We start from the raw sequence: 15,438 nt of genomic DNA, 5'->3' as shown, positions 1-15,438 counted from the left end.
TCTCTTGCCCTTGAGGGCGGGAAATTTAACTGAAGGAAAACTAAGAAAAACTATTGCAAAATTCGTTATTCTCGCTCGACTCAGTCCTAGTAACCGCTATGGATGTATGTCGTATCGCCGCACCCTACACGGCTCTGGGGCCAAAAACACAACCAAACAAATGGAGCAGGGAAAAAGCCCCTTTTAGTGTGCTAGAGGAGCTCGCTTCTAAAAAGGGCGTAAAAAACCTGCTCATCTTTTGCTGAAATTAGAAGAGAAAACAAACGTAATTTTATCAGTATAGGTAGATTTAGTAATTTGACATTAGATCTGATCGAATAAACCTGTATCCTTTAGGAAATCGATGGTCCTTTTTTGCTCGACGGCGTCGTCCGATAGTGCTGTCCTTATGGTGTCTGCAACCTGAAACTTTATTCTTGAAGCATTAAATTTAGGGCATGTGATTAATATGTGTTCCACCGTGAGTCTTACATTGCACGACTCACATAGTGTTGGTTCCAATCTACGCATGATGAATTTGTGTGTTAAAAATGTATGCCCGATACGTAAACGTGTCAGACATACTTGAGTAGATCGGAGAATACTATCCTTCCAGGGAAGGGTAGTATTCTTGATCCTTCTTAAGAAGAGGTCACGGGAAAAATACCAACTGTTCTCCCAGCTCAATCTGAGGGATTGACTGACCCATCTGATGGTGTCTGTTGCTGGGGAGGAGGTGGTCCATAGTTCGGAGAGCCTACCCTCCTTGGCGAGACGATCAGCCTGTTCATTACCCTGGATTCCGCAGTGCCCTGGGACCCAGCAGAAAGTGATGTCCTTCCCTGTAATTTTTTCCTCAATGCTTTGTATCCAAGGGTGTTTACTATCGTCGCTTTGTAGCGCCCGTAATGCACTATAGGAATCCGAGAAGATCACCACTTTACTGTCGTTATCACAGAGTGATGTCGCGACAAGGAGAGCGGCAATTTCGGCGGAGTATACCGAACATATGGAAGGCAGTTGGAATTTTAGCTCCGTGTTATTGGCAAAAACTCCAAACCCTGTTAGGTTTCCATCAAAAGACCCATCTGTGAAGATTTTGTGGTGGGTGTGATACTTGTTATGAAGGTGGTTATTAAAACAAGCCGTAACAATGCTGCTGGCTTCCCCAGCCCTGACAGCATTTTTGATTGACCAGTCTATCTTTGGCGGATGTGCATGCCATGGGCGTTGACCCACTCTGCTTAATGGGGCAATAGTCGGGAGGGTGACTTGGCTAATATTTTGCAGCCAAATGTTGGCTCTGGAGTAAATGGATAGAAGATCCGGGTATTTCTCGGACGTCCGGATGGCTTTAGTGGCTAGGATATTTGTGAGGAAGTGTTCGAAAGGAACTACGCCAGCCTCCACAAGCAGAGCGTTTATTGGGCTGGTCTGAAGGGCTCCTGATGCATATCTAATCACATTATGGTAGACAGGCTTTAAGTAATTCAAGTGATCCCAAGAGGCACGGCTGAAAAGTTTGATGCCGGAACGAATTTTAGAGAAGATAATGCTTTTGCCTATGTTGCCGATGGTTTTACGAGAACTCAAGCGGCATCGGCCACCTAGAGCTTTCACCAGCCGCAGGCGGCACTTCATACTAGCTTTAGCATTTCTGAGGTGTTGTCCGAAAGATAGTTTACTGTCAACTAGCACTCCGAGAATTCGGACAGAGCTGACTCTCTTAATAGGCCTGCCATTTGCAGCAGTGCATTATATTAGACTTTTCTGCCGAAAACTTAAACCCAATGAAATTTGCCCAGTTACTAACCGCCGAGATTCCTTCCTGCAGTCTTCTGCGGGCCATTTCTGGGAAAGCATTTCTTGCCATCAGCAGTAGATCGTCTGCATAGGCCAGTACCTCGGTGTTTTTAGGGATAACCTCTAGAACCGACTGCATAGCAACGAGGAAGAGGGAAACTGATAGAACCGAACCTTGTGGTACTACGTTTTCTAGGCAACGGTGATCCGAAAGTACTCTTCCGAAGTAAACTTGAAAGCCTCGATTGGTGAGGAAACAGCGAAGAATGTTGAAGAGGGAGCCTTCAAAACCCCATCGGTGGAGTTGATCGATAATGTTATGACGCCATGTGGTATCGTAGGCTTTGGCTAGATCGAGTGAAGCGATTTCGCTATGTTGGCCCTTTTCGATAGTTTCTTGAAGGAAATGGTCGAGTTGACTGAAGTAGGTGCCCGTACCTTTACCTCGGCGGAAGCCATGCTGTCTTGGGTCTAATAGTTGGCATTCTTCAAGGGCCGTCCTAAGTCTTCGATTGATCATTCTTTCGAAGACTTTCCCTAAGCAGTTGAGGAGGGTTATGGGACGGAAGTTGTTCGCGGTCCGTTTACTCTCCTTCACCTTTGGGATAGGTATTACCAAGCCCGTTTTCCATGTATCTGGGAAATAGCTGTTAGCCCAACATTCGTTGTATATCTGAAGGAGTAGAATTTTTGCATGAAGAGGTAGATGCTTGATCATCGGATATTCGATTCCATCTGGGCCAGCTGATTTGCTTTTGGATATTTTTATTGCCCATAACAACTCGTCCAAAGAGAACTTATCGTTGTATTTGTGGACCTGTTCCGAAGCAGGAGGAAAAACTTTAAGTTCCGCCTTCGCCTTAATAGCCTTGAATTCGTTGGTGTAGTTGGAGGTGGCTGAAATAGTGGCAAAGTGTTCGGCTAGGTGGTCGGCTATGATGCCAGGATCTTCGGTGAAGGTGCCATTAATCTCGATGGAATAGCAATTTGAAGCTTTCTTGCCACTAAGTAAGTTGACCTTGTTCCAAAGTTCAGATGTCGAAGTATTAGGGTTGATGCAATCAAGAAATTCCATCCAACTGTTTTGCTTGGCTTCGGTTATTACCTTCCTGGCTAGAGCTCTAGCCGTTTGGAAGTTGGTTAGGGCAATCATTTTGCAAGCGCTTCCATCAGGAAGGCGTCGTAGGATACGGAGGGATTTTCTTCTCCTTTTGATGGCCTGTGCAACTGCATCGTTCCACCATGGGACAGCCTTTCGGCCGGGTTTCCCACTGGTACGGTGGATATTTTGTTCAGCCGCCAAAACGATGGCGTGGGTAAATTCTTCCACGGAGCAGCTTTCATGTTCAGAAAGTAAGCTGTTGATTGTGGATTCGAAGCCTTCCCAGTCTGCCGACTGGTATATCCACTTCCTGCGCAAACGAATGTTTGGGTTTCTTGACAGGGTTCGGATGTGGATGGGGAAATGATCACTACCTCTGAGGTCACTATCAACTGTCCAGCTCAACCTGGGGGCGAGGTCCCAGGAAGCAATCGTGATGTCAATGACCGATGATGATCCGTGATGGATATCTATCCTGGTATGACGGTGATCGTTAAGTATGATGAGGTTTAGTTTTTGGACGATTCCCAAAATTGTTTTACCTCTTTTGTCACATTTGTTTCCTCCCCATGAAGAGTGGGAGGCGTTAAAGTCACTCATCAGGACGAATGGGTGCGGTAACTGTTTGATGGCATCCGTAAGTTGAGTTTCAATGTCATTACTGTGCAATGGGGGAATATAAATGGAAGCAAGGGTTACCTGTAGAGGTCCCTTCAGTTGTATCGCACATATTTGTAATGATGATGTTATGGGGATGACGGTATGAGGAAGGTCACTCAGGACAGCGAGGCAGGCTCCAAAAAGCCCCGAGGATGGCCCTTCCTTAAAATACCATGAAAATTTGCCGCTAAATGCCCGCTCTAAGAGCGATACATTGATTTTTTTAGCTTCTTGAAAAGCCAGTGCTAGTGGGAGATGTTGTTCCTCAGCTAACATTAGCTTAATTTCGTTCATGGAAGTGGATAGCCCACGCAAGTTCCATTGAATAGCAAGTTTTCGGTTGGGTGTTTGGTTACAGGACGAAGGGTTGCTGTTACTAGCTATAGGAGTGAATTTTAAAAAAAGAGAAAAAGGTAAGTGGGCTGAGGTAAGTAAATAGGGGTTCGAAGATGGGAGAAGGGTATGAGATTAGGAATGGGTAGATTTGCCGGATTTGTTCTTCAGTCTAGGATCATTTTTGGAAACGTTGGCAATTGGTTTGTTGCCAAGTGGGGTGGGTTTGTTTGAATGGTTGGATTGGTTGGAGGTTTTAGTTTTGGATGCGGTGTTTGGTTGGAATGAAGTGGATGGTTGGGGGGAAGTGGATGGTTGGAGGGAAGTGGATGGTTTGGGTTCGTTGGATGGTTGGTTTGAGTTGTATTTTTGGTTCTTGGATTTCTTCCTATTGGAGTCTTTTCCTCGAAAAATTTCTTCTTCTGATGATTTGAATTCATCTGAGGTTGACCTTTTGTTTGTATTTTTCCTCTTGTTGGAGGGGGTAGTTTCAATTTCCATTGAAATATCTGGGTCGGATTCTGAATCTGACGAGGAGGTGCTGAGTTCCGATTCCTGTGGATTACTGGACTGGATTGGAACTGCTTTTTCTGAAGAAGTTTGCTTAGCCTGATTGCAGTTGCATTTGCATTGAGAACAACCAGTATTCTGGATTTTGATTAGTCTTTCTTGAAGCTTACTAGCAAAGGAAGGACCATTTTTGTTCTCAAAAATGGATTTAGCTTCCTTATATGACACACCTTGGTCAATTCGGACTCTGGTAATGCTATCCTCTGCGATCCACGCTGGGCACTTCCTACTGGTTGAGGCGTGATTTCCCTTGCAGTTCACACAAGAAACAGGTGCATTGCAGATAAAATTTTTAATTTTGTCTTTATCGTTACTATTTGTGTTAAGTTCAGGGTGGGCTACACCGCAGTTACGACAAAGTTGGATTTTTTTGGCGCACTTTTTGGAAGTGTGGCCGAAAGCGAAGCATCCGAAGCATTGCATCGGGTTTGGGTAGAAGTTTCTGGTTGAAGCACGGAGGAATCCGAAGTTAATTGCCTCAGGGATAACTGTTCCGTTAATGGTGAGGATCATTGTTGAAGTAGGAACTCTTTCCTTCAAGACTGGGTCAAATCTTAAAATTTTCTTAGCACCGATCACATTTTGGTCGGCTAGTTCAGATAGGAGGACATCTTCATTTAGAAACATGACGTCACGACAGGACACAACGCATTTGCGTTGGTTCAAGGTGGGATGGTATATAATTTCAATGGGTGTTTCGTCGATCAGCGACTTTGTACCCAGAAGCAATTGAACGAGTTTTTCATCTCGTAGATGTAGCGCATATTGAAGGCGATTTTTATCGTCGCGTTGAGGTTTCGCGTCTTTAAATTCCTTACCGATCACTCCTTGGATCGATTTGGAAACGGTGAAAGGATTCGATGGAAGAATATTACCTTCAGTGGCTCTCAACAGTAATATTTGCAAGTTGCCACCAAAAGGGTCAGCCCATCTGGGCAAGGTACGAGTGGTGGTAACACCGCTGTAAATATTGGTTGGCCTTCCGGCGCCGGAGCTGCTGGAAGCCATGATCGGGGCCTGGCTATATCGAAATACAGCCAGGCGCGGAAAAATATTCACGAACCAAAGTAGACTATACGACGTGCGACGGGGGACGAAAACGGCGGAGGACAGTAACGGCGGGGGACAATGCCAACGCAGTTACGAGAACAAACACCGAAATCACTAGAGGAAAAGTTCACTGGCAGAAAAGCACTGTTTTAAAAACACTTGGAAAAATCACTTTTAAATGTCTGTTAAATTGAAATTAATTTGGGATATGTAGTAAAAAATTCCTAACCTATACCCTTTGGGCGTCCTATCTCTCACTAACTCCTGGTATTATGAAAAGTTTGGTCACTCACCGATCGTGTTGAAGGACCTCCTCGAAGATCACCACCTAGTGGTAGTGGGGTAGCGGGGAAGGGACCGGATACCGCCGACGGCAGGGCAACAGCCGCAGCGGTTCGAAACGACGAAGTGAAAATAACCTCCTTTCACACCTTACACCTCCTGAGCTGCTGATGATTGATGAGTAGAAATTGCGCCAAAATCGCGCGTCACTGGCAGGAAAACGTTGCTGATGAGACGGGCGCAAACAGCGGGACACGCAAGGGGCAGTGAAAACTGCCGGTCAAAGTGGCCAATCCGACCGAACCAACTTCCTGAATGGCCGTTGGGGGCTTCTCGGCTGCTTCCTCCTTTCCTGGTATCCGGACAACTGTTGCTGAAAAAACGCTATATTTAGGACCGAAATTAGCTTTGAAAAAAGCTTTGCATCCGGTTGTAGGAGAAAACTTCTATAGTTATTATTCTCTTTTAGAATGGTGCTAAAAACATAACCGTTGCGGTCGAGTGTCAGTAGCACCCTGAGTTTTTTAACAAAAATTCAGTCCCTTTAATACGTCTTCCATTCTTGAAGGTTCGATACAAAGTAACAAACTGGATGAAAAAGCGTTGCTATAGCAGCTACAATATGTTAGGTTGCTAGATTGTTAAACTGCTAGGTTACTAGATTTCTACATTTCTGGAAAATTCTACTTCATATCTAACATTAACCGGCCACCTTGAAAATTCAATTTTCAATAACAACGTAAATCTACGTGCAAATTCAAAATTCTCCTGCTTTGGGTAAAGGACAAATCTTCGATACAGATCGCTTCAGTACACCTCCCGAAGTTTGAATAGTCACCACGCGGACGATGCCATCAGGTCCGGGATGGACTTCTAGGACACGCGCGAGGGGCCAGCGCGTCGGTGGAAGACTGTCGTCCTTCAGAATTACAACACTCCCAACTTCGAGGCTGCATAGTTTCGGGTTTGTTTTGTATTGCATCTGCAGTTCCTTTAGGTACTCTGACCTCCATCGGTGCCAAAACTGTTGGCTGTGGGCTTGAATCCGTTGGTAGTAGTTTAGTCGATTTATCGGTAGATGGCGGATATCTGGTTCGGGGAGTGACCTAATCATATTCCTGACCAGGAAATGAGCCGGAGTAAGCACAGTCAAATCGTTGGGATCATCGGACATAGGCATAAGGGGACGCGAGTTCATGCATCCCTCAATGCGGATGAGAATGGTAAGGAGTTCTTCGTACGAGAGCAAGGAATCGCCTAGTTGCCTGACGAGTTGCTTTTTGGCCACTTTAACCGCGGCCTCCCAGAGGCCGCCGAAGTTTGGGGATCGCGGTGGAATTAGATGCCATTGAATTCCGTCTTGGGCTAACTGATTACTGATTTTCTCATTTTCCGGTCCTGACTGAAGCCTAGAATACAGCTCATGCAGTACATTCTTGGCTCCGATAAAATTTGTTCCGTTATCGGAATATATATGATACGGTTTGTTTCTCCTATACATGAATCGATCCAAAGCCATTAGAAACGTGTTAGTGCTCATGTCGCCTGCCAACTCAAGATGGACCGCTTTTGTGCTAAAGCACACAAATACACATACGTACACTTTTTGCGATGCTGCTCGTCGGTGCGAGGGCTTAAGATAGAGGGGCCCATTAACTCATCTGGGAATGATTCTGATTGCACTAGTTTCGTCAGATACAACTTAGTAACGTGTAGTTCCTTGACGAGAAGCACTCGGTCCGGGATTCGAATATTCTTTGAGCGTGTATTGTGGATGAATCGGAATGCCCATCCCACCACATTCAGCAACATATTGTATGATGAGAATCGCAGGAACAATTCGTGGGGAGCAGAAGTTTGGAGAGTCAGCACAGCTGCAGTACGTTGTTCCAATTCTTCCACTGGGAGCTCGGTGCGCGGGAGATTTTGAGTGGGCCACACTTCCTTGGGTCCGTGTAGCCAGCTTGGTCCGTGAAGCCATTTATCACAGGTGACTAGTTCGTAAGCAGGAAAACCGCGGGACAACAAATCAGCAGGATTTTCGATCCCTGCAACGTGCAGCCAAGGGAATCCATGGGTTGTCGCTTGTATTTCGGAAATACGGTTGGCAACAAAAGTTTTCCAGGTCCGCGGTGGAGCCTTCATCCACTGCAGGACCACTGTTGAGTCTGACCAGAAGTACTTCCTAGAAGAAATCTGATCCAAAGCAGCAACTACTTTTTCAAACAAACGGGTAGCGAGGAGAGCTGCGCACAACTCGAGCCGGGGAATGCTGATTGGTTTCAATGGGGCTACCTTCGATTTGGAAGCCAGCAAACTCACTTTGACGTTGCCATGGGCGTCTTCGGATCGGATGTAAATACATGCTCCATATGCAGCTTTTGATGCATCTGCAAATGTGTGGTATTCGGCGACTTGATAATTCCGAATGAATGCATTTCGATCAATCCGAAATTTTGAAAGAGTGGGAAGTTGTTGGCAGAATATTTTCCACTTACGGTAAAAGATCTGGAGTAATTTCATCATCCCATCCTAAGGACAGAAGCCAGAGTTGTTGCATTAGGATCTTTGCTTGAACGATAACGGGGGACACGAGCCCAAGTGGATCGTACAGCTGGGCAATCGTTGACAACACTTCCCGTTTAGTTGGTACCGGATTTATTACGTTGACGGCAATATTAAAACGCAGTTTGTCGGTCTCTGGTTCCTAGCAGATACCGAGAGTTTTAACTGTTTCCTCGGGATCGAACTTCATGGGAGATCGGGTGCCTTGGAGTTCTTCAGGAATTTCTGATAACACTTCGAGGGAATTGCTAACCCATTTTCGCAAACGAAATCCACCTCGCTTCAGTAGTTTCATCAAATCATTTTGCAGTTGAATAGCTCGTTCCACAGTGCTTTCGCCGGAAATTAAATCGTCCACGTACACGTCTTTTCTCACTACTCGGCTGGCCTCGGGAAAATCCGGAACTCATTTTCGCTGAGCCGTCAAATACGACACGAACTTTTGTCGTCGAACTGTCCTCTTTTACGACTGGATGGCGGGGAAGATTTTTTTCCCTTGTTGGGTGTGAACCACTGCGTCCATTAGTTTGAACTATTGTGGTATGCCCCATTTTTTGTACTACGCTTCAAGCTTATCTACTGCTTATTGATGAAGAAGTAGACTGAAAGCTATAGCGAGATAGGTGCCAATCAGGAATAATCTGTTTGATAAAATTTATAGTCCTGATCGGCGACACAGACCAAACTTCCTTGGGCTCCAGAATAGCCTTATCAAGGTGTTGAAGTCTGCGTCTTGTTAGTGATCCGCATTTGCAGAGCAAATGTTCCGAGGTTTCGCTTTCGGCGTTACAAAAGCGACAAATATCATCTTGCACTAAACCTATGTTTTTGAGATGGTATTTACTCGGACAGTGTCCTGTTATAAGACCAGTGAATGTGCTGAAGTCTTTCTTATTAAGACTCAGCAATTGTTGAGTAATTTTAATACTCGGCGTGATAAATTTTTTTGACTGGTTGAGTTGTACAGCCATCCAGTTGGCCATTACTTCCCGGTCTTCCCATTTCTTCAGCTCACTCTTCAACACACATTCAGAAATTCCACAGAATGGTTCTGAACCAGTGAAGGGTGAGCTTGAGCCGCGTCTTGCGAGTTCATCTGCTTGTTCATTTCCCTCTATACCGCAATGGCCAGGAATCCAGTACAGTTGTACCGAACTTCTCTGACACAGTTGTCGTAAAAGGCAAATGCATTCCCAGAAAATTTTTGAATAGCACTTGAAAGCATTGAGGGCTTTAAGTGCTGCTTGACTGTCTGAGAAGATACAAATGTTAGCATGTCTATAGTTTCTTTTAAGGCAGACATTTATACATTCTATTATTGCAGCTACTTCTGCCTGGAAAACTGTTGGCCAGTTCCCCATAGCTACAGAAATTTTTATTCTGGGACCATACACTCCAGCACCTGTTCTGTTACCCATTTTCGACCCATCGGTATAGAACAGGATTGAACCATTACGAACATCGGGACCACCCTCATCCCATACTGAACGAGAAAGTTCGATCACTGTGTATGGAATGTCATAATTGGTCCTTGGCTCCATCCAATCGCTGTTCATCTCTGAGGTTGGTCCAACGGGTAAGAGATTCAAGATGCTCAAATGACCAGTTTTGTCCCCGTCTAATATTTTTTTATATCTTTTTAGCTTTAGAGCGCTTCTATTAGCCTCCAGCTGAACATGTTGACCCAAAGGTAACAAGTGAAGGATAGCCTCCAATGCCTTTGAGGGTGTGCTTCGCATTGCTCCTGTTACAGCAACGCATGCCAGTCGTTGGAGTTTGTTAGCTTTTTTGTAGCTACAGTCTCCTTAGTCTTTGGCCACCATACTAATGAGGCATAGGTTATCCTAGGCCGCACAATTGCTGTATAAACCCACATAACCAGGCCCCATGTTCTACCTATCATCACAGGTTTCAGGCCCCATGTTCTACCTATCATTTTAGAACATGCCCATAGGGCAATGTTGGCCTTACTGATAATTGCATCTAAGTGTGCGTTCCAGTTTAGTTTAGCATCTAGGATTACGCCTAGATATTTCACTGAAGCGCTGAATTTTATTTCCTCTCCTCCAAGATTTAGAGTCTGCAAATGCAGTTTCTTCTTTTTGGTGAAAGGAACAATTGTTGTTTTTGAGGGATTTATGCTCAGACCTTCTTTGATACACCATGATTGTGTAAGGTTTAAGGCCATCTGCATCCTACTCGATATCACATCGTCGAATTTGCCACGTACCATTATGACTAAATCATCAGCAAAACCCACGGTTTCGAAACCATTCGCCTCCAAACTAATCAGAAGGTCGTCAACCACCAGTGACCAAAGTAGAGGTGATAGAACCCCTCCTTGTGGGCAACCTTTCGTTGCAATCACAGATGTCGATGACCCACCCAGCTCCGAGGTGATTTGTCTATTTGTGAGCATGCCTTTGATCCATTCGACTATGCAGTCATCGAAATGTCTTCTTCTCATAGCCTGTGCCATTGATACATAGGAAGCATTGTCGAAAGCCCCTTCGATATCAAGAAACGCACATAATGCAGTTTCTTTTGACGAAAGAGATTTTTCAATTTTAGTCACAAGCGTGTGTAACGCTGTGACTGTGGATTTGCCTGATTGATAGGCAAACTGGTATTTAGATAAAGGGCATTTGGACATGAATACAGACTTTATGTATTCATATAATACTTTTTCCATAGTTTTCAGCAGTATTGATGATAAACTAATTGGTCTGAATGATTTTGGGAGTGATTTATCACGTTTCCCAGCTTTTGGAATGAAGACCACTTTAAGGAGTCTCCATGTGGAAGGAATGTGCTCTAGTATCAGACTTGCCTTAAAAATCTCGATTAGAGATGGAATCAGCTTAGATTCTCCTTTTTGAATCAGGGCTGGAAAAATTCCATCTGCACCTGCGGATTTTTACGGTTGAAAGGATCTCACCGCGCTTTCTACTCTGGCCCTCGTGAAAACCATTCCAGCAACTATCTTTGCGACATCCTTTGCACTTTGAAAATTCCTTCGAGAGCATTTCATGTCGCGGTTGTAGTTAGGACTGGTATCAGAATGAACCGATGTAGATCCCGGGAAGTGAGTTTTCATCAGTAAGTCTAATACTTCGGAGGGAGTTTTTGTGAACGAACCGTCGTCCTTTTTGAGGGAACCTAGCCCGTTCGAGTGGTCTTTTGCAAGAGTCTTACTTAGTCTTGCAACGATTGGGGTACTTTCAATGCTTTCGCAGTTATTTACCCAAGATTTTCGTTTAGATCGTCTTAGTTCTCTATTATATTCGGTTAGGGCGCTCCTATATTGAGACCAATCCGAATTAATTTTAGCTCTGTTGAACAGCTTCCGCGCTGTTTTACGTAGCCGCTCGAGCCTTTTGTTCCACCATGGAACGTTTCTTGTCGAAGAAACTATCTTAAGTGGACAATTACTGTTGTAGACAGAAACTATCGTATCATTTAATTCTTTTGAAGTTGATTCGAGCTGTTGAATCGACCTTATTCTTGTGTTAAGAGTTTCTGACTCGAGTTCAAGTGAATATCGTTCCCAGTTGGTTTTTCTTGGATCACGATATTCTCTCTGTACTGTCAAGCCACCATCCCATTCGAAGATAATGTGTCTGTGATCAGACAAAGACGCCTCTTCCGAAACGTGCCAGTTGTGTATTTTCGAAGAAATTACCGGACTGCACAGTGTTAGGTCCAGGACTTCTTGTCTGATAGCGTTTATAAACGTTGGTTCATTGCCTATATTGGCAATGTCAATGTTGTTTGAAGAGAGAAATTCTAAAAGACAGTCACATCGACTGTTTATGTCAGTACTACCCCACAAAGTGTGATGAGCATTGGCATCACAGCCGATGATGAAGTCTTTTTTGATTTCTCTGCAATAATTTACGAACGCCGCAACCTCTTGGGGAGGTGCCTCAGGTACGTCACCAGGGAAATAAGCCGACGCAATTATTATGTCGGATCTTCCCTTGGCGGTTGGTATCTCAACTCTGATCGCGACGATGTCCCTTTGAATGAACTCTGTTATAGGAAAGCATTTAATATTTGCTTTTACTAGAACAGCAGTTCTTGGGGAGTCATGCTTATCGTCGTAGAATAACTTGCATGAACCAGTATGAATACCAAGTATTCTTCCTTTGTGGACCCAAGGCTCTTGAATTAAAGCTAAATCCATAGCGTCTTCAATAAACCTCCTAGACAGCACGCTAGATGCTGCTTTAGCGTGATGGAGATTTATTTGCAGAACCTTAGTGTTCTGCGTTATTTTCGACCGCTCGTTTTGTTCATTTGGATGTGGATTATTCATAGAAGTCCCACGAGTCTCTCGGTAAAAAAAAGGTCCACTGCATCAGTGACCGGCTTAATGCAGCAAGGGCAGACGATACTGTGGAGGGAGCCCTGATGCTCCACAGGCTCCGTTAACGGCAAGGTTTAAAACCCCCCCTACCATTCATCCCTCGGCACGGGTCGCTTCACACCTTGGTTTAGGGGTTTATCCATTACTTCCTTTCCATAACAACCATGGATAACAGCTATTACAACCATCCTCCTTTTCTGGGGCTTTGGACCCACTGCTCTGGTTTCTCAATAATTTCAGGTTCTTATTCGGACATGCTATTATTGAGATCCGTCATTCGCAGGCGGAGTTAGAAGATAGATAGGCAGGCAGGCGGAGTGGGGAAGATAGCAAGCATCTGGGCGATCTACATCTTCATTAGGTACTTCCTTCATGTGCTTAAGAGCTATATATTCCTTGATGAAATCATGATACTGCGGTTTGAGATCTGGCTTTTTCTCTAGCATTCGTTCTAACCAATGGAATCGTTGAAGTGCTGTCAATTTTGAGCTTCCAAACATTTGTTTGAATTGAGGATGTCTGGGCATTCGTACGATATATCTACCAGACTTTTCCCGAGAAACGGTTTCACGATAAAAATTCTCACAATTCTGCTCATCTGCCGAATAGTTCGTTCCGCTTACCTCTTCAAGTTTCCAAAAACGTTCTAACAGATCTTCGATCGACGGGATTTGAGCAACATGACAAGCTACTGTTTCTCTTGAATCGCCGTGCTCCATTCGACCAGTTACGATCCAGCCAAAGACGGTTTCTACCAGCATGGGAAGATTATGGGTCAAATGGATTCGTCCATCACGCAAAAGAGTGTAAAAATGACCTGCGCCAATTATGAGGTCGATTCTTCGGGAAATATTAAATTCAGGATCGGCTAACAAAATTGATTTCGGGATTTTCCAATGGACAGCAGAATATGAAACTGCTGGGGTATGACTGGTGACTTTTCGTAGGACGAGAAAATCCATTTGCTGCTTGAAATCGTTCACTCTGGATCGAAGCTCAGTAGTCACCTGGTGCTTAGCGCTCGTGAGGGTGCCATCTACACCCGAGATGGGGACGTTGACTGTTGTGCGAGTAAGATGCAACTACTGACACAACCGTTCACTGATGGCATTTGGCTGCGAACCTGTGTCCAACAAAGCTCGAGCCAAGTGTATCTACGATTATTAGAACCACGGTAGAAAGAAGTACACTTATTTTGTTCCCTTCTACAGCTGCGTTGGATGTTACTATTTGAGTATTATTGTCGGCAGCCAGAGTCTCGGTGGTGGCAATGGCAGTTACTATGCGGGAGGGACCAGGCATGGGCTTGTTTCCCAACAAGATTGTCTCTGACTTAGGTTCCGGATGGGATTGAGTTTCGATATAGCCGGGGTGTATCATCGAGTGGTGCCGCTTAGTACAATGTTTGCACACAAACTTTGAGCGACAAGCACGAGCAAAATGGGCGCTACGAAAACAATTACCACATAACTTTTTGTCGTTTACGACCCTTAGACGATCTTGAACATTCATTTCGTTGAATATGGGACATTTCATTAGCAAATGCCTCTGCTTCTCACAGGCAGGGCACATCGGATAGACTTTGCTGTCAGTTTCACTCATAGCATTGGAACTGACACGGGTAACATTTTTCTTTTTGATTCCAGAATTCGGATTCTCGGTTTTTGATTGAGATGGATTGGGGCGGTTGATCATAATCGTCTCCAGTACTCGAGTCCTTTTCTGCAGGAACTCAACCATTTTTTCGTAGGCCGGATTTTCATCTGATGCGATTGATTCCTCCCATGCGCTGTGGGAGGCGTCATCTAATTTGTCTACCAGCAGCTCTATCAGAATGGAACTAAATTGTTCGACAGGTTCTCCTAATTGCTGCAGTACCTTGGTGTGCCGTTGAAAATCATCAAGAATGCGGTGGAGCGCCTCCACTGAATTATTCGAGATTTTTGGGTATTTCAGGAGCGCTCGTATGTGCTTCTTCCGTAATAGACGCTTATTGGAATAACGCTTGACAAGCGTGTCCCAAGCAACAGAGTAGTTCGCAGCCGTGATGGTGATTGATTGAATGAGATTCGCTGCTTCTCCCTTTAGAGCAGCACGGAGATAGTGAAACTTCTGCACACTTGATATCTCCGTGGACGAGTGTATCATGGAAAGGAAAGTGTCATGGAGCCAACCATTAAAATCACCATCGAACTCAGGCAGCGTGATCGTCGGCAGTTTAACGTTCGACAGCGGGGTGGGAAATGGTAATCGAGGGGGCATAGCTTGAGTAGAGGTTGATGCCACAGGCGATTCATGAGTGGGGCGCTTCGCCAACACACCAGCTTTCACTTGAAAATATTTTTCCTCGATATTGGCTCGCATTTCGACATTTTCTAGTGCAAAGTTTTCATCATCGTCCAGCTCTTCGTACTGTGATTGTACTGTTTCGAAAGACTCCATCAACTTATCGATACGCTGCAAACGTAGTGGAACTTCGTGGCCATGTTCATCAGGATCAAAATTCCGTAAAAATATCTCCAAACGGGTAATCGAGTCAATAATGTTCTTCCGCTTCAGCTCCTTAGCTTTCATCCTTTTCTCGTTCTGGTTCGACATCTTGACGGTAGCTCCGAATACAAATGGACAGCTAAAACGGTCGAAAAAGACCCAGCAGTACCGAAAAATTGAGTAAATCTTATTGGAACGGTACTCACCTTGTACCTCTTCCAAAGAGGCTTGTATG

General features: G+C 44.7%; 1 protein-coding gene across 1 annotated transcript; it reads right to left on the bottom strand.

Annotated features, from left to right (window-relative positions):
- Positions 1-7,315: 7,315 nt before the first annotated feature.
- On the bottom strand, positions 7,316-15,311 carry LOC129761564 (uncharacterized). The gene is made up of 2 exons (XM_055759301.1): positions 14,177-15,311; positions 7,316-8,169 (listed from the first exon to the last, which is right to left on the bottom strand). Exons 1-2 carry the CDS (start codon positions 15,309-15,311, stop codon positions 7,316-7,318), a joined length of 1,989 nt encoding a protein of 662 aa, XP_055615276.1.
- Between the last annotated feature and the right edge of the window lie 127 nt (positions 15,312-15,438).

This window comes from Toxorhynchites rutilus, chromosome 1 (genome assembly GCF_029784135.1).
Source record: "Toxorhynchites rutilus septentrionalis strain SRP chromosome 1, ASM2978413v1, whole genome shotgun sequence".
Classification (NCBI taxonomy): Eukaryota; Metazoa; Arthropoda; class Insecta; order Diptera; family Culicidae; genus Toxorhynchites; species Toxorhynchites rutilus.
Note: the sequence above shows the minus strand (reverse complement) of the source record. Positions and strands in the feature narration are given on the sequence as shown.